Source organism: Echiichthys vipera (genome assembly GCF_963691815.1).
Source record: "Echiichthys vipera genome assembly, chromosome: 12".
Classification (NCBI taxonomy): domain Eukaryota; kingdom Metazoa; phylum Chordata; class Actinopteri; order Perciformes; family Trachinidae; genus Echiichthys; species Echiichthys vipera.
In genome coordinates this window covers 16,419,092-16,446,789 of record NC_139837.1, presented here as the reverse complement: position 1 = coordinate 16,446,789, position 27,698 = coordinate 16,419,092, and the positions used below count along the sequence as shown (strand labels likewise).

Sequence of the window (27,698 nt, the reverse complement as noted above, 5' to 3'; positions counted from 1 at the left end):
AGTGGCAATTTCCATGGGCTTAAACAATGACCAAATTTGGGGTTCAATGGGTAACATGAACAGCACCGACACACACCACTACAAGAGGAGGAGAGGAGGAACACTAGTGTGCAGTGGAGATTCACAGGCATGGTATTCTAGCAACAGCAGCATTGAAAAGCACATGAAAGATAGGAGGTTAGGTTCCCCACAGCTCCCTTTATTGCTGAGTTACTACAGAATAAGACGACTGACTAATTGTACCTGCCTATGCTAGTTTGGTTAAACATGGGACCAGCAAGTCTTCCAGTCTGAGACAGATCCACAAAGATCACACGGCTTACTGTTCTGGAGAGGTATATCCAAGGACATTTAAACTGATAAGAGTTCACATTTAGGTAACATTTTTAGTTCCTTTTTTTCCCAGGAGAACAAGAGAAAATGGCAACCAAGTTCACCAGACTTTGAACTGTACGCTCAGTCCTCCATCAATAAATATATACATGTCCTGGTCAAGTCCAGGAAAAAAACACAACTGTGAGACAAGTGAGTCTGTTTATGGTTGTTGACACCTCTGCTGTCTTCAGAACAAATTTATGGAACTTTTAGTTCTCTGAAGAAAAGACACCTCTTGTTATCAAGTACTGGCAACTACTTATTCTGAAGATGCTGAGGGGCAGAGGGGTCCTTCTTCATATACAGCATGACCACTGACAATTAACAAAAACCAAAAAAATTATTACTGTACATAGTATTTCTTATATATTTTAAATTAATCTGCATCATTTTTATATTCATACTAATAACCAAGTTTTGCATTTGTTGTTTTTTTTATTTTATTTACTGTCCCAGGGTTCCAGGTGGAGGAGCGAGAGAGGTCCGTCTCTCTGCTGCCTAGCACAGTCAGCGGGGGTCTCCTTCACTGAGTACCCTCATTCCCAGTTCAAGTCACTTTCTGTATCGCTACTGCAGCCCTCCGCCGTTGCAGTGGCCAATCAGCCACCCTCCGATCAGACCTTGGCCTCCAGCATCTCCAGGAAGAGTTTGTGCATGGGCACCTTTCCCTGCACCTTGATGCTGTAAAAGTGCTGCACAGCCTTGGTGGCCGTCTGCCGCAGCAGAGGCAGGGTCATGAGCAGCTTGCCTGCCCGCCTCGGGTCCTCCTGGTGCTGGCTGCTCTCGTAGTCCTGCAGGGCCTCGTGGAGAGCGTCCTGAAGCTTCTGCACCGCCTCCATGTCCTCTATGTGCATGGAGTCTGAAGGGATGAGAGCAGAGAAAAGGAGCGTGAAGATTGATGGATTTTCAAATTTGACAAGAGGAAAAGAGTAACTTGTATGGAATGTAGTTTGCACTTTGAGACACTGGTAATATAACAGGAGTGATGGGAAATGGATTTTTCTAAAACTAAATTAAATCTCATGATTGATCTTTACTGCTCTGTCAGTAGCAGTAAGGTAGGGAACACATTATCAGTATAACTCACACCCTGACAAGATAAAGAATAGATCATAAAAAAGACAAAAACAACATCTGCTTTATTTCATTTATTTATATATTTAGTCTTTGGTGGACTGGGCGGGATATTCGTACGGCCCTTGACCAGTGAGACTGAAAATCAATGTTATCCTCCAGTAACAATGGCATGAATAGCACCCAATCTGTTCTGAGCGAGTACACATTAAACACCTCACTGTTCCAAAGGACAGATTGTTTACGAACAAAAAAACAAGGAGAAGAAAGGGGCTCCATTAGAGAATTGGACTCCATAAACAAGCCTGAGATGAATACAACACTTCCTTTCAATTAATTTCCCTCTCTCTCCCTCAAAGGAGTTTTGGACCATCAGAGTGGAGGGAAAACAAATACTAATGGGTTTATTTTACAGCTTGATAAAACAACAGTCATCTAAATATAGCAGTTACAGACAGGCCAATATTACTTTCCCTATGAATGTTGTGTGTTACTTTCTTTCTATATTGTACTGAACAAAAGCTGTGCCTCTCTCAGCTTCAGTCAGCCCAGATCTCTCTCCTGCCTCCTGGACAGTTTTAGAGCAGTCTACAGTTTCAGTCTGGCTTCTCTCCGGTGTTCTACGCTCCTATAATGTTTCGCTACACTGCCACCGGTTTTTACTGATCCTACTGTACATCATGTTACAGCACTCCCCTCTCATTCTCGCCTTTTTCTGCCTCTCTTTCTATCTCCAAGCCTCTCTCAGGGACAGTCCGGGGTTGCGGTTTCTCCCACTGGTTAACCCGTGTCTGACACTCCGGTGGCGGCATGTCATTGGCTGCTTGACTCGTCTCACCTTGGCGGTGCATATTTTACCACACGGGACAATAAAAGGCAAAACAGATTTCAGACTTCGCCCCAAATTCATTGACTGGAACAACTGTATTCCCAAGACCTTGAGACATTTCTCACCCTGACGGTTTTCAAATCCACAGTGGTAAAATGAAGTAGGTCGTTTTGTAAAGTGATTGTGGGAGGGAGGGAGGTGAGAGGGGGGAGGATGGAAGAACAAAAGGCACAAAAAAGAAATCTCAGATGAGGATGTGGTGTGACATAATTATCTCTTGTTCCTTTCACAGAGGCTGGATTCACAACCTAACAAGCCACATTTTTACAAATCAAACTCATATTTTCTTCTATTTTTCATGCTCGCAAACACGTTTTAGCAATAAACCTGATTTGAACCTATTACAATTGAATGTTTTGCAGTGAGGGGAAACAGAGGAGGAAATAAAAAGAGCGATAGAGACATCTCAACAGATGACGGCAGGAAAAGAGGGCAAGAGACAGTGAGCACGCAGCTTGTAGTCTTTGGAGGAGGGGTAGACGTAAAAAAACAACTTTGAAGAAACAATTTCCTCGCAATCCATCAGTGAGCCTACGTCGATCCGATTGATAAACTGCTAATTACAAAATCAATTGCTATGAATTTTCACAGCTGTCAGACAGAGGGGCTCCCAAGAGAGCGATCTCCCAGAGACCTTGTTCTAACATTCTGGACACCCTCCTCCTCCTCTTTCCTTCTCTCCTCGACCCCCATCTCTCCTCTCTCCCACACCCCACCTCCCTACCAAAGCTCTGTCTGAAAGAAAAGGCCCTCCATCAGCATTTTCATTTTTCAGCCCCGGACAAAACAAGGGAAAGCAGCCCAGTGACCCAGGCGTGCATTGATCAGTGTGGGACAGGTCCTGCCTTCTCAAAAGGAGCCTGTCAATAGCAGCGTGCCGTCTTCGCATTGGAACAAACGAGGGCCATCACTCCCTGATACTCATTCCATTCGACTTAACACATTTTATTGACAGCCCCCGTGCTCCTAATGAAATGCTAAATTTATCTCCCGTGGCTGCTGTGCCCTGCAGCTACTGTTATGGAGATGGAGAAAGAGAGGGAGTGCTGGAGAAATACCACAACATGGAAGGTGTTCAATTAAAAAGCTCACTCCTCCATCCCTCTTTCCCATACACTGCCCTTATCTTCTCTCCATCTCTCCATCTCACGCTCCAAACTAAAGGTTACAGTGGAAAACTCTGGAAAAACTAAGAAATGTCATTTCTGAAACTGTGTCAAACAATACCTTACTGTCTGCTGTGCATTACTCATTGGTCCAGTCAGGGAAAAGTGAAATAATCTCAGTGAGTAATAAAGTTTTGATGTTAAAAGGTGTATTTTTCATAAATAGTCTATATATTAATTTGTTATTTCATAAGGTAAGAAGGCTTAATTCTTCACTTATCATTATAAAAAAATGAATTTTATTTTTGGCTTGTATTTATTGTGAAAAAAAATCGACTATGTGTCTTTTCTGTGAGTGAATATAGAGTTGTTTTTAAAACAAAAATAATTTGTATTGTGTAAACCAATAACTGCTATAGGGCAGGTTCGTTCCTTTGAAAGTGCCTCTAAATTATAAATATATAAAAATATTATTCTGAATATTGTTAAAATAAATTATTTATGTACAAGGTTAACAAGAGGACTTTTTACAAATTACAATAATAGTGATCTTCTGTTTTCATATTATTAACAAGATTGTTATATCATTATTATGAATTACTGTGATGTTTTATTTTTTGTAATGACAATTAAAGTTATTGTAATTTTTTCCTATCGTTTTCATTGAAATAAAAATTGCTTCACTGAAAAGTCACGACACCTGAATGTTATTTATGATGCGTCAGTGTGCTGCAGACCCCCCACCTGAGTTGGCGAGAGCGATGGCCTTGAGGGTGACAAACTCCTCCTTCTCCACTTTGAGCTTCTTGTATTTGCGGACCAGCTGCAGAATGGAGACATAGAGGTCGAGCAGACCCGTCAGCCGCGAGTGCTCCTCATCCATGATGTAGTCCTCCGCGTACACCAGCTCGTCCTCGTATGGCAGCGAGCGGAACACGATGCTGAGGATGAGGATCTCCATCCAGGCGCTCTGCAGTAAACTCATCTGGTCTCCCAGAGACAGAGAGGAAAAGCCTGGAGGGACAGAGGGAGAAACTGTATGAGGACAGGGGGACAGGAGAACTGCAAGAAAGTATTTCAAAGTAAAAGAACAGACGGCACTTTGACTTGATCAGTAAACCAAACTCGACTTGTCAAGCCCCGGTAGCCTGGAATACATGCCGAGGCACATGTTAGCGAGTGGTGTTTAATTTTAAATGCACAGTGGAAGGTCCTCTTTGAAGCTGGTGTCAGAGCACTTGAGTGGGCTTTACTGTAAGTGAGGACAGTAAATCGGTGCAAAGGTCCGGGATACACAAAGCCATGTGGTTACCCCTTGTATCCTGTCACACCTCTATTGGTGTGGGGGATTAGCACCGAGACACATTCTCATTGTAGGGGTTGAGGACATGACATCCACTGTGTCGCGGGAGGAGGTGATGAGGGGACATATGTACACATGCCCACGGATACACAAACATCATCGTGTCAACCAGGAAAACAAACCCACACACGTGGATCGTGACACCTATATGTATGCACATAAATACACACACACACACACACACACACACACACACACACACACACAGACACACACACACACACACACACACACACACACACACACACACACACACACACACACACACACACACACACACACACACACACACACACACACACACACACACACACACACACACACACACACACACACACACACACACACACACACACACACACACACACACACACATCAGAGCATAAGAGGTCACGTGGTTCAAGCCCAGCCTGAAGACCTGCGTAAACCCAGGGCCTCATTCTCCAAGAGCAGCTGGATGAGCTGAAATTGGCTCGGGCACATCAAACCGCTGTCATTTCCCTTTCAACACCTCTACATATGCTCAGAATAGAACATTAAACAAACTGCTAGATCCCCAAAAGATGAGCTGGGAGAAACTCAAACAAATTAAAAAAAGGGTAAAGGCAAAAAGAGAGAGGAAGAGAGAGTGAGGAGAAGATAGCCATCTCATCCTTTTTCCCTTCATACTACCCTTCAGCTGTCAATAAACTGCATGACCCCCCCCCCCCCCCCACCACCACCACCACTCTTTATCCTCCCTCACCCACCTCCCCCTCCTCCTGCACAGCATGCCTGCAGGCAGCCCATTCTGACAGCATATTAGCCTCTTCAGCTCCGCCCCTGATTAATATGATTACTTTTACAAGTTTGCTGTTGCCACACTCCCTGCCACTGTGTGATTAAGAAGCGATAGATTACAGTATTGACCAGGGCACTCACACCTATTCCCCACATTTTCTCTTAAACATAAAAGATCTCACTGGGGTGCAGCCACCAGCCTGATATTTATCTCCTCCTGCCAGGACACCACGTACACACACACACAGACACACACAGACACACACACACACACACACACACATACGCACACAAGAACAAGAGACATGACGAGGGAGCGTGAGAGAAAGTGAAACAGAGACAGGACGGAGAGAGAGACCAGCAGAAAGAAAAGAAGAGCCAGGGAGAGTAGTACCTGAGTGTTCAATTTCCCTTATCGTGGTGATGACCACTGCACGGGAAGAGCTGGAGGATACATTAATTAACAGATTGTGATCAGAATGTGAGGGCCTTCACATTTTGAAGGGGAATCAATAGTCAGTAGAATAGAGTGCTAACAGAAAGGTGCGTGTGCCCGACTGGACTGGTCAGAGGTCTGCAGAGCCCAAATTAGACCCAACAAAGCAAACTGCCGAAAGCACTCAAAACACTTGGCTATTATCAGTGGAGGCAATAAGCCATATTTTGTAAAGGCCTGTGCCATTACACACATCCAGACTGAATCTAAAAATCTTTTGTTGTGTTATTTCCTTGTCTGCATACGTGGCCATTAAGTTGTACAGAGTGTGGACTGGCCGGAGGGAAATTGTCATGCAAGCGTGGACGTGGTCTTGATTGCCGCATCAGGTTGGCATCACAATCACAGGCAAGGCTTTGTCTAGCCTTTTAATGCCATGGAGGACTGAAGCGGAACTAAAGCGCTGCTCCCAATGTGACAGCCTGTGTGAAGGCCTTGTTCAGGGTTTGTTGGAGAGGCTTTAGAGTTGTTCTGATACAGCAGACACCTCTCAACCATATGCACACATGCAGCCCAGCAGCCTACAATTACCTTTGACGCTAAAAGTCCTTGAATTTAATCCAGTGTTGTGAGATGGAGAGGTGGTGTTTTTCCCCTGCTCCATCCCCTCTCTTCAGGGCCTAAATTATCGCTCCAAATGGGATCTTGTGTCGTTGCCTCGCTTTTTTCCACTCAATTTAACCGAGTAATGAAGTGACTTCCCGACTCCGCAGGTCACATGGCGCTCCGGCCGCCACACTCTGAAGGTGGCCCGGTTAAGTGCCGTCGGAGTGGGTGATTTGCTCTAATGAAATATCAATATTTACATCTTCATTTCCAGCCCACTGCCTTAGCGGGGTTTGACCAAACATGACACAATATTGACCAAATCAGAGAAGCCTGTCTGCGCGCTTGAAGGGCCTTTTCCACTCCACTGCTGAGTGCACCGGCAGGAATCTTTCTGGAACTCTTTGTGGCAGGTATACAGAGATAATAACCATGCAGAGCATTTCTTCGTTCACTTTGATTTAAGCACCCTGCTCATACAGCAATCATATGCCTCAAAGGGATTTTCACTTTCAAAATGATCAGATGTGACGTATTTTATCCTTCATGAAATTCAGTTCAATTAACCAGAAAGAACAAAAATAAATATAGGTGAGAGAGGAACAACACTACACAACTGACCACTAACTGCATCAGTACTCAATCATTCATAGCTCAAAGGGTGAAAACAAGACCACTAAAGACCAACAACAAAAGCCGAAACCATCACCTCTCCTTTTATCTCCCCAAAAGCACTCGGCTATGGGCAGGAGGGGGCAGCCCAAACCCACACACGGCTGCTTCAAACCCCCTCACAGAGATTAATCAGAGCACCGTTTCATCTGCCAGAGCACAGGACGGTCCAAAATGAAATGCTGTAGATTTCTGTTGAGCTGGAGTTCATATTCTATTAATTTATTATTGTTTCCCTCTCCCCGAGGGCCATTAGCGCAGGTAATAAAAAGAGATGTAATTACGAGGCACAGTGGCCCCCTCCAGCTGCAGCCCCCTCGTAACTCACTCTCAATCAGACAACAGAGCAGACAGAGGGAGAGAGAGAAAAAGAAAAAAATGGCAATAGAGAGAGGGGGGGAGGATAAAAGAGAGGAGAAGATATGGGCCAGAGAGGAGGGAGATAAGGAGAGAGAGCAGCAAGAGCAGGCACGAAAAAAGGGGACCAGAGCATGAGGGGAAAAGGAAGAGGGAGATAGAAAGAGGAAAGAGAGTAATTCTGGCTGGACAGTAGCTGATCTATCATGGCTAGCTATCAGAAGGACAAGCAGGCCCGGAAGACTTCTGCCCAGCGGCAATCTCACCCCAGCCAAGTCAAGTGCTCTCTGGGCTCCAGTTAGAGTATAACTGCCCCTAACAGGACCCCAGAGGTTCAGCACGTCTTTTTTTTTCTAACCTCAATCTAAGCTGAAAGATCATGCTGCCATAAGCTTTTTCTATATCAAAGCTTTTTATTTTAGATGGTGGTTTAAAAAAAAAAAAAAAGACAAGGGGAAAATGTATGCACCTCTGATTTGTATAAATTCCTCTGATCTCACAGAGTGGCGCACTACGGTGTGAGGTGTATAACCGATACAGGAATGAAGGGCAATTTTGAGCAGCTTCATAATATGTGTGTGTCTGTGCGCGCAGGCTTGTTTGTGTGGGACTGTGTGTGTGTGCAGCTGTCGAGCATGATTCTTCTTGAATTTACATGACAGCGTCGGGAGGACCCAATCAATAGCAGCTTGGTAATAAATTGCTGTGCTTGACATAAATAATGTGACCTGTAGTCAAGCCACATGTACAACACAAACAGCTCAGTTTGCTGCAAGCTTTCCCCGGACGCTGATATGATGACACAAAGGCTGTTTTTATATTGGACACAATCATGTCAACACAAACTGAACTGACTCGGTGAAAAAAGGGTTGATTTTTTCTTCTTTCAGCTCCAGTGCTGACTTTCAGGAGAGTCCGCTATCTGCCTTCTTCCAACGTGATAACCAGTCAGTCCATTATCCCATTGTAAGTAGCTGGGGAATGGGTGATTTGACCAGTAGCCTGTGAACGTTATGAGGTTGAAGAACGTTAAATACAGTAATCCCCTTGTTTTAATCTGCACCCTATGACCTCCTGACCCTAACAGAGAAGTCTTTAGCCCTCCCTAGGGTCCCACTGCCCAATACTGACGTTACATATCTCTGTTAAACCCCAAAGACCAGGAGGACGAATCAGGCTTTAATCATTGCCATAATTACACATAATTTATCTCCGCTGTCATCAAGCAACATTGCTTAATGAGGGATGGCGCTCTGCTGATGATCACTTAAAGGCAAATCAGCATAAAACATATCCTACAAAGCACTTTTACATAAAGTATGACACAAAATTCGACACAAAATGTTACAGTTTAAGATTTTATACAGATTTAACCTGGTGACAATATGAATAGTGCACACACATATTTGTGATGCTGGATGTACCTGCTCTTGTGACACAGTAACTAAACAAAGCCCTCCCCCACCCTGCTTGGCAGATGTCCCTTTTCTGGACCTGCATACTCCTGACTGCCTGTCTGCCTCCAATACGCCCCCATCTCAATCTCCCTGCAGCTTTTCCGCCTTCCTCCCGCTCTACTGCCTGGTTTCAGGCCTCAGCATCCACCTGATTGCTCAATCTATCTTTATCTCCTGTGTTGAAGCCTACGTCAGAGGGTAAATTGAATATACTAAGAGCTGTCTGTTGGTGTCTATATTTAATAAAGTGCACTGATGAGGTGCTGATTTATTGCCGGGCAGTATTCACACTCTATTACAAGGAGATTACGCAGCTTGAGTGGGATCAGGCTGGCAACACAGTAAGTAGATTTCACAATTTAATGGCAAAGAGAAAACAGGAGCCCAGAGGGGGCTGGAGGAGGGTGGGCTGATGGGTGGATGGGTGGGTGATTATGGTGGAGGGTTGCGCTGACACAAACAAGACAACATACAAAAGGCATGATCTCCTTTTAACATCGCTGCCTCCATGCTAACAACTAACCCGCCAGGCGGTTGTCTGTCACATGCGGAGCTGATGAGCTGGAATCCAATAGAGCACGGATGATGAATATTCCCAAAACACCAGTAATGAATAGAACAATGCCAACAAGACTATTTCATTAGTTTAATTTGCTCTGAATATAATACCGAAAAAAGCAATAACACAAGGAGGATGTTTTGTTTTTTTAAAGTAGCATTTAAAAAAGATCTACATAAATGAACTACATAAACGCTGCTGTTTGATTTATTTGATATATTTTGCATTGTAGGGGTGACATGCCAGAGCAAAAATATATTTTATTGTGTAGGAGCAAAGTAGAAGCAGCAGCAGCAGCAGCAGCAGCAGCAGCAGCAGCAACAGTCAATGTTTGCATGGCCCTTTAGCCTTGAGAGAATTCCCAGCTGAAAACACTCAGGTCTGGGAAGATGGGAAAGCGCAAACACCAAACAACAAGTACCCCTTGTATAAGCAGCATGCATGCCAGTTTTTTACATATGAACACATTCCCACCGCGGATGGGAAGCAATGTAGGGTGGCATGAGGCCACAGGGGTCAGCCTGGTGTCCCGCCACTCCTGAAGAAAGCAGCAATGTCAAGGTGGTAAACAGGTTCAAGTCTACTGAAGCTGTCAGTATATACATTCTTAAACCTCAGGGACAGAGTGAAATGCTGCTCTATGGATGGAAGGGGGCCAGGGGGGTGGACAGTGGACAGTTTGTGTGTCAAAGGTTCTTAGCACCTTAGGAGCAACAAGCCATCTGTCAGCATCCCCCTAACACTGTTCCTAATGACCCTACCACCCTCAGGCAACAGCCGCGTTGGCCTCTGCTTCATGGTGCTATTTGGAGCAATGACACTAGTTTCCAAAAGCTCTGCGGTGATTATCAATTAATCAATGGCAGATTCAGAATGAGGGCTAGGCTGCAATCTGGCAATGGCAAACCTGTGAATAGGGTCTTGATATGTGACACCAGCCTTCAATATCTGCCTCATTAAACTATGATGCTAACAAGTGCGCCTGATGTGATTGATTAACTGTGTTCTTATTCCATCTGAAATCATAGAACAAAAACCTGTTAAAGCTGAAAAGCACTTCACATATGCAAACTGACCTTTCATGGTGAGCTCAATACAGTTGGGATGACAAAGTTGACATTGGACCCTGTAAGGCAAAGATACCATCTACACTAATGATAGAGCTTTGATATCTTCCAATGGTCCTCCAATTAAAACGCAATAGAGCCACTCCACTCCACATTATGCCACTTTTGATACGGGTTTTCAAATGTTAGCTGAGAATAGGGGAAATTAAAAATCAATTGGGAGAAGGTAAGTACCAATTTTCGTGATATTTAAATAGTTACATTTGGACTTTAGTCATTGGCCCATCTGTCAATGGCTAATCAATGTGGTCTACTTCATAATGAACTGTTAATCTTTTTAATTCCATTGCCTAAGGCTGCAAAAATCTATCAGAATGCAATCAGCAGTTTTTTCCCCCTGTTCCTTTCTTGTCCCGGAGCGGATGGAGAGAGAAATATAGTAGGAACGAGCATGGTAGGCTACCCTGGGGTACCGTTGTTGGACTGTTAGTGCATGGAGTCTTGCTCAACCAGTGAACCGTCTCTGATCAGGTTCAGCCATGTACAACTCAATTATGCAGCCATTTCATGGCCAGAGGACACCCACTGTCCTAATACAGACACCACCAAAGGGACAGACACAGACTGAGCACTCTTTAGTCAGTCTATTTATTCTTAAATGAATATGTGTGATTTTACAATATCAGTTAAATAAAAAAGACCAAATATGATTATTAAAACGCAGAAGTGTGAATAGTGTTTATTTATAAAGAAGCAGATCAGAATAATCTTCTTTAAGACTTCCATTTCTCAGGTGCTGCACATTGTTTAGCGCATCTGTCCAGTTCCAGGTACTCGTTCGCAGTTGGAACAGTCTTAGGGCTTACTGTGTCAGGTTTTGGGTTAAATGATCATTATCAACGCAGTTGGAATGACAAGTCCTCTGCAACAATCTGTGTGGCAAATCCCATTAACGGTACGAATCTATCCACTGTACAAAACGTGTTGGTGTAATCTGATTAACAGAGCTTCAACATTATGACACACAAAATCCGAGCTAGAGTGTACACACATCAACATGATGCACTTCAGGATATATGTCAAGCCTTTAGCTCTGACTGTATATTAATGTGGTGGCTGTATTCATTACACCAGCTTCAAAGCACTCATTGGCCTCAGATGACCTGTGAAAAAATCCACATTTTTTAAACAGTAAAATATAAAGGGATGACATACACTTCTCTGTCTCTTCATATGTGTGTGTGTTGGTGAGAGATACCACCATGTTTGCACAGGTTGCACTCAGCAGAATGATATCGCTTTTGCGTGTGACACTGGTGTAATTTTTGGGTCACAACAATGAGTGTGTGTTATCGGGTCAGTTGTGATCCGGTCCTGACTAAGCTCCTTGTTAAACTCTCAGTGTGCTGACCATGCAGGGCCCGTGGGGACTGATCCAAACTCTATAGACGCGCAAGGGGCCAGGGCTGAAGCCATGAGCTGGTAGCATATCCATCTCTAATCTCCTTACTATCAGATCTGTACCTGATTAATACCCCTTCTTCTGAGAAGAACTCTAATACCTTTTCAGTACAAAATGCACCTGCCCGAGGTCAGCTAGAGTCCACGTCACTGAACTGAAAATAAATTAACCTTCTTAATCTATGAATTGGGATTGACATTTATCTTGTGAATTTAACTGATATGGTTCAAAAGCATGCACATTCTTGTATGCCTGTGTGTGTGTATATGAGAGAGAGAGGTTTGTGTGCGTCAGTGCTGTGATGATGTCGCACATTTCCAGCGTGCTGACAGCTCTGTGCCTGTCCAAGTTATGCTGATGAGAAGAAGAGGTTATGGAGGTGCCGCTGAGGGACACATTCATTTAGTTTGTTACCCCTCCATCCCTACAGCCCCGTAATGTTATAGAGTTATGGGGGTCAAGCTAAAGATCAAGGAGAATCTGCCTCGGTTGCAAAAATAAGAGCGGCTAAACAATGTGTTCTCTGTCAAAATCAGAGGAAAACTCTTGAAGGAAGCAAAATCTCTGCTGACTTGAGGTGCTGTATCCTTAATTCAACAGCCTCTTATAACCTAACACCTCGTCTATCAGAATGTCTACAGGGCAAGGAAGAAACATGATTATGCCCATCAATAATTCAATGTATGCGTGCTTGTGTGCGTCCATGCATGTGTGTGTGTGTGTGTGATATGATGTCTTGTTTGGTTGGGCAGGTCCCCAACTTTATCTCCCTGGTGATTACAACATGCATTGGCACTGCCCCCCCCCCCACACACACACACACACACACACACAAACACTTTCCGTTCAATGCAGTGGTTTTAGACGTACTCTATTGATTGCTATTTCTTGCACAGTGAGAGAGAGAGAGAGAGAGAGAGAGAGAGAGAGAGAGAGAGATAGAGAGAGAGAGAGAGAGAGAAGAGAAACAAAGAAAAACTCATTTGTTTTATACCTGGGATGTGCTTGGCCCAGCCGATGATGACCACCAGCTCACGGTCAGCCAGGTCGCACAGCGTGGTCAGAGCCTTGATGTCGCTCTCCGGCATGGTGGGGTCAGGCATGGCATAGATCTTCTCTGGCTCCGCCACCAACAGGTGAGACACTATCTTTGTGACTGAGGATAGAGGAGGAAGGATGTCAAAGCAAAGCAGAGGTCAAAGGTCATATCACTGCAAAGCTCAGCGAGGCACAAAGATGCACCGCCCTGATAAACATTGGGGCATTGTTACACACGGTAGAATGGTGGTCTCACTTTCCAAAGTTTCTCTCTCTGTCTCATTATGCAAACTAATGGATGGAGCTTGAATTTGTTTGAAGTGAAGTATCCCTATAGAATGCATGCAAGTGGAAAAAAATGTGACACGAGTGTCCTAAAACTCTCTGTCGTTGTTTAAAATCGGTCATCAGCCCATAGACTTATGATAATTCAGATCTGACTGAAACAATACCTGGCCTATTTTTCTGACCAATGATCTCTCAACCGCCCAAACATGGCAGAGACAGAAGAAATATGAGGCTGGCCTAGAATTTTGCCTGAGCTTTACCTGGCAGAGGAGGGGTAGCGGAGGAGAGAGAAACAATGGGCAAGTGACGAAGCAGTACTCACGAGGCTTTTTGGTAGGAGGGGGGAGCGTCAAGCCCAGGTAGGGGTTGTTTTCCGTGTCCAACCTCCGCTTGTACTTCTGTCTGCCTCCTCGCACACGGTCCAAACGAACCCCTGGGTTAGAAACAACAAGAGACGTGAGATTTAGAGATCTTTTTTTCCCCCAACAGATTTTAAGGGATATCAAATACATGAAAATTAAATAGTTAAGAAAGGCTAATAAAAATTTGGGATAAATGGTTATACAGTATTACATATGAAAATAAATACTCCCTCTATTACACTAGAACAAACATGTAGGATGATGATCGGAGATGACACCCTAAGATGTTCTGTATTATGTCATGTATAAAAGTACTGCATAGTGGCGCAAGTGTATGTTTGTTTGTTTTTTGCGGGTGAGCTTGCCTTTCAGTGTATGTCTGTGTGTGTGTGTGTGTGTGTGTGTGTGTGTGTGTGTGTGCGTGTGTGTGTGTGTGTGTGTGTGTGTGTGTGTGTGTGTGTGTGTGTGTGTGTGTGTGTGTGTGTGTGGGTGTTTGTGTCAGTGTGTGTGTGTGTGTGTGTGTGTGTGTGTGTGTGTGTGTGTGTGTGTGTGTGTGTGTGTGTGTGTGTATTAATGTGTCAGAGGCACGGCTGCCTTCCCATATGTGGTCCATGCCTGGTTGGTCTACTGTGACACAGCTGAGCCCAGAGCAGGTCTAAACATATGAATATTTAACGCAGGGTCAATGATCTCACAGACTGGCCCTCTAATTATTTAGCTTTTGGGTTGAGGCAGACTGCATACTAATTAGCTACCAGCTACATGCCTCTTTGCTTGTGTGGGAGTGTGAGCTCAAGTGTGCCCTTTTGCGGTATCCAGAAAAAGAAACTTAACCAGCCTACAAGCAAAGACATAGTCCCACACACACACTGTACAAAGCATCCGCTGTCATACTGCAGATAGATAACTAGGTATTGCTTTCCCATAAAAGACCCTTATTTCACCCCTCTTTCACTGGAGTAGCACTGAGGCCTTATCACCCCCAGCCACACCTAGGGGGCCATGTTCCACACTGATACTGTAAATGTCAAGCCGTTCTCATCATAACATAAGTTATTTATTATCTCATTATTTGATAAGAATGTTTCCATTTGGATGTCTTTTCTATTCTATTAATTTTCAACATAGTTAAAATATTTCATCTATGGTGTTCTATTTATTTGATACCACCGGGGCAGGTATTTGGTTATTTAATGCAAGTGTATGCAAACATTTATATCCTGCATCCACAAATTTGGACCAGCATGTCACTGCTACCGCGCAGCCTAAATATCCTTGATATCTTAATCCTGTCAAGAGGGAGAATCCCTTCAATTTACGTTGTATGCATAATGTAACCCCCACCAAACAAATTTAATACTAAAGGGAGGATGAGGAAAGGCTCAATGAAATGCTTGCGGTGGAGGTGGAGTTAATTTGTCAGCCGCCTGCGTCCTCTGAGCGAACAACACCCGCAGCCAGAGCACTTCCTTGATGATTTCATCACTTTATAACAGGGAGGACGGTGTCAAACCTGGGCATTGTGTGGCCACTGCAAATGAGCCTAATACAATTTGCCCATCAGCAAGTGCTCTTGGAAGGGATGAGTTTGGATGTGTCCCATGCACGTTGATTGGAGGTCGCTCGGTGAATGGGGAGTCAGGGGAAAATCAGATGATGTAAGATAGAAGGTGGCCTTCATTTAACAAAGAGGAATTCAATGGTGGATTTATGCAAAATATCTTCCACTTATCTTAACCCCCTCCCCCTCACACTGAATGTTGGGGGGTGTCCACCAAACAGTATTATCGTGTAACTGTAGAATAGATTTCTTCTACTTATATAAATTATTTGATTCCCTAGAAACATAAATCTGATTAGGATTGTCTTTCAATTTCCTGACACTGACAACCCACTAACCTAATTACCCCCAATTCCCAACAGACCTTCATCCTTCCCAGCAAGCACAAGGGAATCATCTGATGTCAACTACCTGTGCTTTTACACACACACACACACACACACACACACACACACACACACACACACACACACACACACACACACACACACACACACACACACACACACACACACACACACACACACACACACACACACACACACACACACACACACACACACACACACACACACACACACACACACACACACACACACACACACACACACACACACACACACACACACACACACACATAGATGCAATCATCCTCCATGACAATTTCATTTTTATTTGTAACACATTAGGAAAGATTAATTTCTGAGACGGTGTGTTGAAAATAGTCTTCAAACACACTCCACTTGCTGCTACGTGCTTAAGAAGTTTCAGATTCAGTTGAGATGGTCCCGTTACTGCTGCAGGGACAAAAAACACTTTTTTCTATGGTTTCCTTCTGGCTCTCCCGGTGAGAGCCAACTGGCAGAGGCCGAGTTTCTGCTCTCTATGATCCCCTCTTCCGGTTGAGTCTTGTGGCTGTGTCAGCCACTGTAAAGCCGGTGATGAAGGTGGATTGGTGCCTCTTTTAATTAGAACAGTCTTGGCCATAATTAACAGATGCTGACAAGAATTAAAGCTTGGCTCTAACCTGTCTCATTTGACTGTCCAATAGGGCCAGATACAGACAGAGAGGAAGAGAGAGTGATTAAGAGCAGCTAGACAGATTCATTCGCTCGTGCTGTTGGGCGCTATGGTTGGGACTTTATAGGGGCCTTTGTGAGGTTTATATGTCCCTTAGGTGGCACCCAAAGCTTCTGACTCTGACTGGTCTGTTGTGCTCCCTCCAAAGTAAACAGTAGGAGTGTTATAAATGTGTGAAGAGAGCTGAGTACTACCTCCTCCTAAGTCATCTCACTGTTTTATGGCCCACTACACAGTGCAGTGAGGGTAGCAGCGGGTGAGCTCGGGTATCATCTCTTCAAAGCAGGGTGCAGGGGGAGAGGGCTTTTGGCCAAGGCGGCTGGCATTTGTGCACGGATTAGCGCAGGCCTCGGGGTGGGGGCTTGGGCCAGCTGACCTAGGGCTCTTCTTTCTCTCCAAAAACAATAATAATCCCCTTCCGAGTAGACTCCTACAAAAGGGCCTGTCTTCACTCACTTTGTGTGGCCGGCCGTGGTAGGGGCCCTTATTTTGAGTCTCTCACCTGTTCTGGGTGTCTCTCCCTGGGGAAAGTGTCAGGATGTCTGGGATGGTTGGCAATGCCAAGGGGGGCTTAGGCGGACCCTATTTTAGCTGGGAAAATCAGAAGGCCACATGGCAAGGCATGGTGAACCTTGCCTTTCAAGGAAGCCGCTCCGCTAAACTGCCGTCAGCACTATTTCAAAGGGCCCCTGTCGCCAGCTTTGCATGCTTGTAAGTGTGTTGCAGCATTTTTAATCATGAGTGGTGATGAGCAAGGGTAGCGGAAAAAATTGTCACGCATTGCCCTCCTCCCCTTCTGCTGACCCCAGGGGCTGCCATACTGACACCCTCGTCGCATAGTCCATTTACAGGTTAGCTACAATATCCCCAGTGAGCTGACATCCCTGCTCAAACAGCATTTTGAAAAGACTAATATAATATATTAGTGGTACTTAATATAAACTCTAGATTGCTCTAAATTACAGTTCTGTAAAAAACATATTAAGTTAGCTTTCCCTCAGCACAAGCTTCTATGTTACTTGCTTTACTATTGACATTTCTGAATCTTGGACACAGACTGTATTTGTCTTACTGGGATAGACAGCCTGTGCACAAACACACAGATATTTACGTACTGTATGTAGTATTCCAGGCACTATACGTACATGTGAGATGTGTGTGGTTTGTGTATATCTGTTGTGTATGTGGCTATGACGGGGCTATTGTGGGATGTGGTTGAACTTTGCATGCCAGCCTGCTGAACAAAAAGAGCTGTATTATATATCAGCACAAACACACTTTGCTCCTTTGATCAGCTAATTTTCATGACTGTCACACCATTCTCTCACAATACGAGAGTACAGGATACTTTCTACATTTACACGCAGCGCTGTTTCACAGTGACGACAATGGAATGAAAAGCTATTGTTTTTGCCCAATGCTGCTAATGAGTTGATAAAAAAACATATATGCAACGTCACAAAAATTAAATGTTTTTCTGCATTGTGTGTGTGTGCAGCCATGTGTGTGGAGGGATCTGTGTGTTAGTGAGTGATGGAGAAAGGAAGTCAGTGCAGAGAGCAACTGCCACTGAATGATGTCAATGTAATCTCTCAATAGTATCTTGTCTTCTCTCTTGCTCTAAGCTCTGATCCGTTTTCATTGATCAGAGGAAAAACCTGTTGCCCCTGACATTTGATTCTTCTATTGATCACTTCCTCCTTTATACAGTCAAGGGAAAGTACAGCAACTCAACGCAGGGTTTAGGCAGGTCTCCTGTAATCAGACTGCTGATCTTCGAAGACCATTTTTCTTACACCTCTTAGCACACTCTGAGATAAGGGTGTTCTTTTGCTTGCTCAATGGATACTGATATCGTCTGAGAATATAAACCAAAATAAAAATAAAATGGAATTTCGACGTCTAATATTGTTATTCTTTCCGAGACAGTGATGGATTTAAACTCCTGTTTCATGGGGGGGGGGGGGGGGGGGGGGGGGGGGGGCACTGTACTTTGTTGGAGCTGTAAAGTTATAATTAGGTGATTTTCCATTGAGATACAATGTGACCTTTCTGCAGTAATGAAAGTAAGTGGCAACCTCAGTCACATGAGCGGTGGCCATCTCCACACTCCTGTGCCTGAGCATGGCGTTGAGCCGACGGCTTCATAGAGCTTACAGTGGACAGAGACTATGTGTCTCTCTTTCCATTTCGTCTTGCTGACAATTTAAAGTTCCGGGCCTCAAGGCAGAGCTTACGCAAAAAATGTACCTCATACATCTCTCTGTAAACTATGACAAATGTCTTGTTTTGTTAATGATAATTTAGATTCTGACAGAATTTGGTTAATTTAGAGAGATCTATGACAACACATACGCAAGGCTTCAATCAGTCTGTGATAATAGTTGCTTTATGGTGATGACAACCGCTGTGTAGGAGGGTCATTCTTATTCTGGGAATATGCTGAACACACAAAAGTGTGCAGCATTAGAACCCTGGGCTTAGCCGAAGTATGCATATTTGAGTTTCACACCCTTTTTACTCTGACCTGACACTGGTCATTCATTTATAGCCACGGCTACATATTTTTGTAGTCTCTTATTCTCCAAGATGATATATTGGCATAAATTTTTCATCAGATAGTAATGCGATTACTCTGTCTTTCTGGCACTGAAGCTTTATCTGGCTGCATGCAGTCCAGGGGATTCTGTTACTGTGTGGAGATCCATACGGGCTGTGACTTTGGCGACCGGATATATATGCATCTATAAATCCTGCTCTCCAATGAATAATGGGAGGATAATGGTGGGATATATATATACTGCACAGAGTTTTGACAGAGAACTTAAGAGTGGAAGTTTGCACGGAATTTAATTTATCAGAGCTTCTATCTGGCAGTTTTTATATTACTGTATAAACATGAGGGACAATCACACTTTGCACAAAACAAGTGCTACCTGACCCACACTCATCAGCACTCGAGGAAAACACATTTCTTCACAGAGTCCCTGAGCTACTCCCAGAGGAGGCTTGAATAAATATAACACCGCCACTTCACCCCCAAGCCACATATCTTTCATTATTCATTTGTCTGGCCCTTTGGAGCAACCAACAAGTGAGAAAGAGACATAGAGGGAAAGAGAGGCAGTTGAGAATGCATTCACTAATGCAATGGCGTAAGGGGAGCATGAATAGGTGCCTCCCCCGGAAGAACAGCCAAGCCTCAGGGTCTCAAGGAGCTTGGTCAGGGTGATGGGGTGGTGGTGGGGGAAAACCCAGCCAGACAAATCCATCGGAAGCATGTTTAATTGTCACTGAATTCCCTGCTGGCGTGACTTTAAAAAACCATCCACAGGAAGAGAGCTGAGATGTTCGGAAAACATTTAGTGGATCAATATGCCGGGGAGAGCTGAGACTGTGCCCAGTGTGTGCTCAGGGACCCGGCCTGAGCCTTTCCAGGCGGAATACTGTTACATTTCTATTACTCAGACGGCAGGATCAACCTATTCAGCATATTTCTGTCCCCAGCTCAACTGCACATTATTTACTGCTGTGTAGGTAGGGGGAGGACAGGAGGGCTGGGAGCTGTTGTCCAGGCCAGCCAGTTGTATGCATCTCTCACTCTGGGCTGGTATGAAAAATACTGTGGGACTCATTGCTCAAGCAGTCTGGGACATAACGCAACAACTATCATGAGAACTTGTGTGTGAGGCTGTAATGTTCCACTAGCAGTTCCCTCATCAGAACAATGGTGATTTCTTTATTTGCATGAATGTTATATGAATGTTAGAAACCAAAATACGTACAGTATATGTATCTGTGGGTGTAAGAATAATAAAAATGCTCTTACTCTTCTTACCTTCTTTGAGCATCCCCACTTTGAGGCATTTCATGAAGCGACAAGCCTGACATGATTTGCGTCTCCGTTTTGTGATCTCACACTCATTTGTGGCAGGACAGCTGTATTCTATGTTACCTGAGGAGAAGAAGAAGAAGACCGGGTTATCCCCAACAAAACCAGAGTTGTCTAAGGCCCAATACATTATAATTTGAAACAAAATGATTGTGGAAATATGTACATATTGGGTAGAATATGAGGTGGAAGCATTTCACCAGTTACTAAATTAAACCTAATGGTAAATTGGATGCTGCTACTGATGTAATGAAAAGCAGTGTACTTTCTATGCTCTCTAATTAATCATCTTTTGCCAACTAGCATTGGGCAGCATTTCTGTAGTGTGCCTGTGAGTCAGGTGTTCTCCAGCGAGTACAGAACTTTCCAGCACTGGGGGCCACGGCAAGAGGAGAAGCTAGAATAAGAGGTAAAGGGTGGGGGTGAAGGGTGTAGGTACAATAGTCCTTCAGGACCCATCAGTAGACGCCACCCAGGTCCAACACTAAATTGGCCTCATTAATTCTGTGCGTGTCCCCTCCGGGCCCCGGGCGCAGGCAATGTCCCCCAGCGTTCAGAGGGGCTTGCCACTGCCTCAATAGCAGGCTAGAGAGCCAGACACACTGCCCCTGACCACTTTACATAATACTCCTGCAGACCCAAACCTGTTGTTACCACTGTTGCCATTGTTGACTATTTACATAGTGTACAGGCAAGAGGCCTTATGCATTATTCAACTGCAGCATCTGATTCCAGGACGGAGCAATGAAAAAGAGTTTCATTGCTACACAATAAAAGAGCCGGTTCTGCTCTACTCTAGCATTAGCAATAGAAAGGGCAGGATATGTGAGGCAATGCCTCCGCTTCTCTCTGATTCCCTACATTTTACTGTATTCAGGGGTTTCCAATAAAGGGTTTCAATATAATGGTTGCTTCAGCCTAGGAATTTGAATTATCCTCATTTTGAATGGGCTTTCAGCTTTAAAGCTTTTGACATTGGGATTTTTCTAAACTTTTCTTGTAACCTATGGTTTTATGTCTTTGTCAGAATAGTGAAATAAATAGTTGAGTATTGTAAAAATCGAATTTAATCATTATGATTACTTTAATATCCTCATCCGCTAAAATTCATGTAAGTAAACAATGTCGGAAAATATGCTTTCTGTTGAAACTACTATATACACACATACTGTACAGTTACCCCATTTAACATGAAGCATTTTACATTTTGCAGTGCGTTAACAGACAGACAGAAATCCACACGCATTAATCAGGGCTGCGTCCCTACATCCTGTAGCTGCTCCACAACTCTGACCCTCACTCCATATTTTCTGTACAGAGAAACTGAAAGCTGTGTAATATTCCACTGGCGTTCCTCCACTAGCCTTCCAACATCCTTTGACAACTTATGCAATTATGTTAACATTATTGGACAGATCAAGTGGAGGGTCCCAAGATGTTATAAATAATTAGAAATTCCTTCTTATATCTGGGTTAGAAATCATTATGCTAATTCTCCTCATCTCTTTGGGATTGGGGTAAATAAAGGTGTGAGGGAAGCGGCTGATGAGCTCTGATTGTATTTCCTCTGTCTGTTTTGTCTGTTGTCAAAGCAGAAACAGACCATAATAATCCTATCCATTTCCCATATGCTGTGAGGAGGCAATCAGTGCCATTCTGCGCTGGAATCAATTCTTGGAGGGTTTTTTAGTTTTGCATTCCCATTATACACTAATCAATCAGCAATTTGCTGGGATATAAAGTATCAAATACATAAAAGAAACATTCTGATTGCAAATCTGACAAATATTTACCCATCACTTTTATTGTATGCATGCTATGTTGCAGATTTGCTTGTGCGGCCCAACCGAGTACGGTTGACCCTGCGAGTCCCCTGAGGACACTTTGTTTTTATTTTTCTCTCCTCCTCCCCTCCCTTCCAGTTCTGGGGGTGCCATGGACACGTGCAAAAACCACACCTGGTGGCTAACTAAGAGAGTTAACCCTTTGATAGCATACGCTCCAGAAACAAAAACAAACATACGCTCACACACTGCTGCGCTCCTGTGTCCACCTGTCCTGTCAAGTCCTCTGTGTGTCTGATGTTCTGTCAGAGGGGGCTTCTCATAGCTCAATGCAGAGAGAGTGGTGGATTAACTAATTTTTCATCTCTACGTTTGGTTTATATTTAGGAGAGGCTTCAGTATCAGTAAGTCCCATTTCAAAACATGCCTAACATCTTTTAGCTGAGCTATATGACAATAAGCCTCTCTTGGCTTATTGTTTTTATTAAATACATTCAAGATCATAAAAGAAAAATATCCAAGAAATGCTCATATTAAATCCATAGACTGGAGCTTATTACAATTATGTTATATTTAAGTAACTCTAATTTCTGATGCTGTTAAATATTTCTTTTTATATATATTCATAAAACACATTGCACAAACGCATTGTGGTAACAATTTTGTTCACTCATCATTATGTCAAAAACTTCAATTACACTATGTGCAAAATATACCTGTAATTAATATGGTTCATTGGGTAAGGTCTTGAATGTAATTCTAATTGTTAAGTTTAAAAAACAATTAAAGATATTGCTGTTCATAAATGTAACTTTTTACTTTACAGAACATGCATTATTAATGTAAGATGTAGCAATTATTCATGCGTCTTTCTTGTCTGTGTCGGAATAAAATTGGTTTGTAGAAGCCTGTGAATAAACTATTTCTACCTGAATTGGACTAAACAGATGGATGTAAAATAAACTGAAATTAATTTTGTGGCTCTGAACAAGATTAGTGGGTAAAGGAAAACAGGTGAATAGATGTAACTGAGTTTGTGACTTTTCCCTCTAAGAAAGCATTAGTGTCCTGAACAGTGGTTCAACAAAGTGTCACATATGTACCTTTTTAATAGGGCATTTAAAGTTACACCAGACTAAAACGCTGACTTAAAGGGGGCGCACCAACTAAATGTTTTACAATAACCTTGTCATTCGGAAATTATGTCTGGAAATCGTACCTTGTGGAGAATTGGTATGGCCAGTTTCACTTTCAGAAATGAAGCATACTGGCAGGAACCCCTTTAACCCGAAGGCCATGCTCAGGCTTATCTGTCTTTTGAGAGGTTATGGTATGGTTACCAATAACATTACAGAGTGAAGGGAGAAGAAAAAGATTTCCCTCCTTCTTCTCTTGATAAGTATCTGTCTCAATCTATTTTATGGCTTTTCAGGACCCATGCCAGGGCACAGAGGGGAAAGTCAGGTCTTGTAAGTAAATTACAGTAAAATGGCAGGTATTTCTCATCAAAATCTAAACTGACTTTTACAGGCTTACTGTCAAGGTCTATTACTTCATATAAAAGGGGGCCACTGAGTTCAGTTGGTTTTCAAGCAATTTTACACTTGGGTTCAAAATGGGAAGAAAACACGGTTCAATAAGAGATTTATGTTTTTGATTGGTGGGGCACGTGAGGTGCAGGAATGGCAGGATGATTAGGGAGCAATGAGAACAGGGGTATTTCTGGGATGGATGGAGATCCAGGTTGACATTAATTTGGGCCTGGCCTTGACTAATGTAACTATCTATACGTAAGAGTTCAAGGGGCTTTTCGCTAGATGAATAGGTGACAGAAGATGGATTTTTTCATCCGCTTTTGTTGAAAAGGTAAGGGCATCAGCTGAAGGAGTGGAGGCCGCAGTGGGAAGTGTAAATAAGTGCTTAGATAATTATATAAAAGTTTAAATATTTTTATTACAACTAATTTGAAAGATTGTATATTAAAATCTTAAAAAACAAATACAATTTTCCTATTAAGATTTAGCTACTGTTTCACTAGAAAATACAGTCACAAAAGGTGAGCACAAGGTGATAAAGAAACCGTCATGTACATGGTTAACATTAACTTAGCATGTGGTTTGCCCTAAGTGCTATAGAACAATGCGATAAAGGGCTGGAAAAGACAGCTCCTTTGTTTTCCTCTCATTAGAGAGGGCCGTCTCACACTCCACCCTTGACTGCCTCGTTATTCCTTTAATTAATCAGTTCTCATCAACGGCACCCTCTCAGTCTTTCAAGGGCTCTACATTCTGCTATTAACTGCCTCCATTTTCCTCCTGAAATCCTGCATGTGTTTCTTTTATCATTTCAGATGGCTTTCACCTCCCCCAAAAAGTCCCTGCGTCCTCCTGCCTTCTCTGCCTGGGACCCATGTCTGATTATTATGCCATTAAGCTTCTCCTCCTCTCCTCTGAAAGAGCAGCAGGGTCCCTCTCCAATCTAAAGAAGTCCTGGGTTTTTTTCCCCTCCTTTCCCTGAAATTACCCGGCGACGCGTGCCTGAGTTTCTAATTGGCATGCCCGTCCCTGGAGACGGACCCCTCCCTTCTTCCTAATGAAAAGCCTCGGCCTTAATTACACTTTCCAAACGCTGATTGTTATTGACAAAACTCCTGTGGCTCGGACAAACGACGGCAGATTAGCTCCATTACAGGCAGCCCTCCAAGAAGAGAAAGAGAGGGTTTTCAAATCGACAATGCAAAGTGTGTAGGGGGGGGGGGGGGGGGGCTTTCAGTTTTCTCCATGTACCTTCCTCTTAATTGTTTGGGCCATTGCTCCACTTAAGACGTCTCTTTCTTCCCCGATGCCTTTTTTCTGTTCCATTGTGTTGCCGTCAGTGTACTTTTAGCGAGGGGACAAAAGCCCAGTTATGTTACTTGAGAAAAAATGTTCATCTTTTGTCAATAGGCAGGATTGCTGATGGCAGCACTGGTAAACAGGAGGATTTGGCCTAATGCTTTTGTTTGCCTGTAAAAGGTACATAGACTGTCTAAAGCTGATAGGGCTGTAAGGTCCAAAATCAACACCTAACAAGAGACAGACAGACACACTGACCATATAATGCCTGCAATCATTTGTTGATGAACATTTACTCAAAGCATTGGAGAAAACATGTCAGACTCATTTAATCTAAATATTTACTGTAATTCTTCCACTCTTAATTATCTCATTTCACCATACTTGTTCCCTTTGGATTATTTTTACCTATTTTATCTATTTTTTTTCACTGTATGTTTTGCTCTCCTAAGCAGGCAGAGCTTAGAACTGGGCAGCTGTGGCTGTTGTGCGTTTTTTTTCCAGGCTCAACAATATCTCCGTCTTCCTGATTAATCTGGAGCAGAGCGCACAGTTTCACAGTGGGGGGCCTTTCATTGCCTCTCTAATGAGAAGCTGTGATACATCATGCCTTGCAGATAGCCAATCGCACCCTAGTCCGCGCACACACACACACACACACACACACACACAGGAATAATAAAGCATTTTTTTGAGCCCTCCTAGGCATCTGGGAAAACAGCCACCCCCACCAAATCTGACCACTGAGTGATGATGTCATGTGCACCATACACCACCACCCATGACAGATGATGCATTCATACCTACACTTGTGATCTGTTCCATTTCAACACGTTTCCGTTTTTTGAAAAGTCAGTGAATAAGTTTGGATGTTGTAATGTTATCCTGTAGTTGTTAGATATTGTACAGTCTAATGCTATATTTCCCCAAGTGAGGGTCAGGGCCCAAAATGAACTGTGGACCCATTTTATCTAGTTGCCAATCAGCAGAGTAAAATGCATAACACTACTTTGATATGTGAATTGATTTTCCTAATTCTACCAGTGCGTCTCAAACTAAAAAAGTTTGGGGAAACCTGATTTAATGAAATCAAAAACAAAGATTTTTTTTTATTTAAAGGTTGTTGGTCTCAGGAGGTAGAGAAAACATCTTTCACACTCTAGTGATTTCTTTACATAGTGAATCTCTTGGACTAAGTATTTTTCAGTGTTGTTGTGAGGCCAAAGGTGTCTTGTATGGGGAGTGATTTTATGTCTGGTGATGCAGCAACATTGGATGAAATGACTTGTATTGAATGTTTGTGGGGGGGGGGAATACCTTGTATTGTCCTTTTAAAAAAGGCTTTGCAGGCCTCACAAGAGGCCACCCCATAGTGATACCCCGAGGCTATATCTCCACAGACCAGGCACAGCCTCTTGGGAAGGGAGTTCAACATGTATTCGCACTTTATGGATGAGTCCTCCATGATGGTACTGGAGCAGTCGTCATAGCGCTTGCGGCAGGTGCCGGCTCCGAGCCCGCTGGGGGTGAACATAGGTGGAGAGTCCAGACCGTTGGAGTGGCTGTTCATGGCGCTGACATAACCACCACTAGCGTCTGAGTTGCCACTGGGGCTGTGGTGGCTGACCGTGTCGATGACTGAGGAGGGACTGGAGGGCTCCGTCTTTATGTAGGACCCACAACTGGAGGGTAGATGCCGGTCATCAGCGGCCATTCTATTCAGCAGCCTGAAGAATTGGGTGAGAGATGGAGGGGGAGGGTTGATGAGAAAGGGAGTAGAAGAGGAAGATGATTAGCAGAGGTCTTCAGGAAGTATTAATACTTGACATTACGTACAACATACAGTATAATTGCTCTTTTCCTTTCATTAGAGATTATGTTGACGTTAGAGTTAATAAATCCTGCTGCTTATATTTGACTTTGTAGTTCCACCACTTCATAAATTCTAAGTCGACTAAGGGCGTTTGGGAGAGGTGGGCTTTTGTAAAGCACGTTTGCACATGTACGAGCACGAGTACGAGGAATACGGCGGTTCTGACGTCATTTTATGTGCGCCTGTTCGGATATAGAAAAAAGAAGGACGGATCATGTGCGGACATTTAAAACAATGGTGTGATGTGGAGGTGGAGTGTTTACTGCAGATTTGGTCAGATGAAAATATTCAAAAACAGTCGGACAAGACGCACAAAAACTCTGAGGTCTATGGAAAGATTTGTAAACGAAGCGACGCATCGCGACGACGTCAATCAATGCGTGTGACGTGTTACGGCGTGATGACGTATAGGCAGGCAAGAAGCATTGCGGGAGGCCCAGCTAGTGTGAGTACAAACGGGCCAAACGGTTGATAAAGCGTTTGCTGTGCAGTGTACAGTGGGGAGCGAGGGCAGATCGTGGCACAATCAACTGCTCCAGACCAAAAAGTCAGACACTTGGATGAATGCCTGACATGTCAGGCTCTCGCACAGTTGATTCAGAGCTACGTGCCGATTCCCCACGGTCAGTGCCTTTTTTCTCACCGCACCTGCACGAAGTGGCAAACGGAGCATCTGAAAGTGCCATGGCGACACGTCTTCAAATCAAAATAACAGGAGAGAACATATGAGATAAACGGTGTACGACCTCTCACAAAAGTGCTATGTGTAGTGATAGCATACAC

The 27,698-nt window shown here is 43.6% G+C and overlaps 1 protein-coding gene across 5 annotated transcripts in view; it reads right to left on the bottom strand.

Moving 5' to 3' along the window:
- Positions 1-791: 791 nt before the first annotated feature.
- The window catches only part of esrrb (estrogen-related receptor beta), a gene marked incomplete at its 5' end in the record, with an annotated part of 40,122 nt that continues 13,215 nt past the window's right edge, over positions 792-27,698 (bottom strand). For 3 of the 5 annotated variants that reach the window (XM_083923788.1, XM_083923789.1, XM_083923785.1), the window contains 6 exons: positions 792-1,234; positions 4,189-4,458; positions 13,198-13,359; positions 13,852-13,962; positions 20,371-20,487; positions 26,360-26,769. In XM_083923788.1, coding sequence (XP_083779914.1) covers positions 990-1,234; positions 4,189-4,458; positions 13,198-13,359; positions 13,852-13,962; positions 20,371-20,487; positions 26,360-26,769 — 1,315 coding nt within the window. In that variant the 3' untranslated portion in view covers positions 792-989. Of the gene's footprint in view, positions 1,235-4,188; positions 4,459-13,197; positions 13,367-13,789; positions 13,963-20,361; positions 20,488-26,359; positions 26,770-27,698 lie in introns of all 5 variants that reach the window. The other 2 variants (XM_083923787.1, XM_083923786.1) reach the window with 2 other exon arrangements.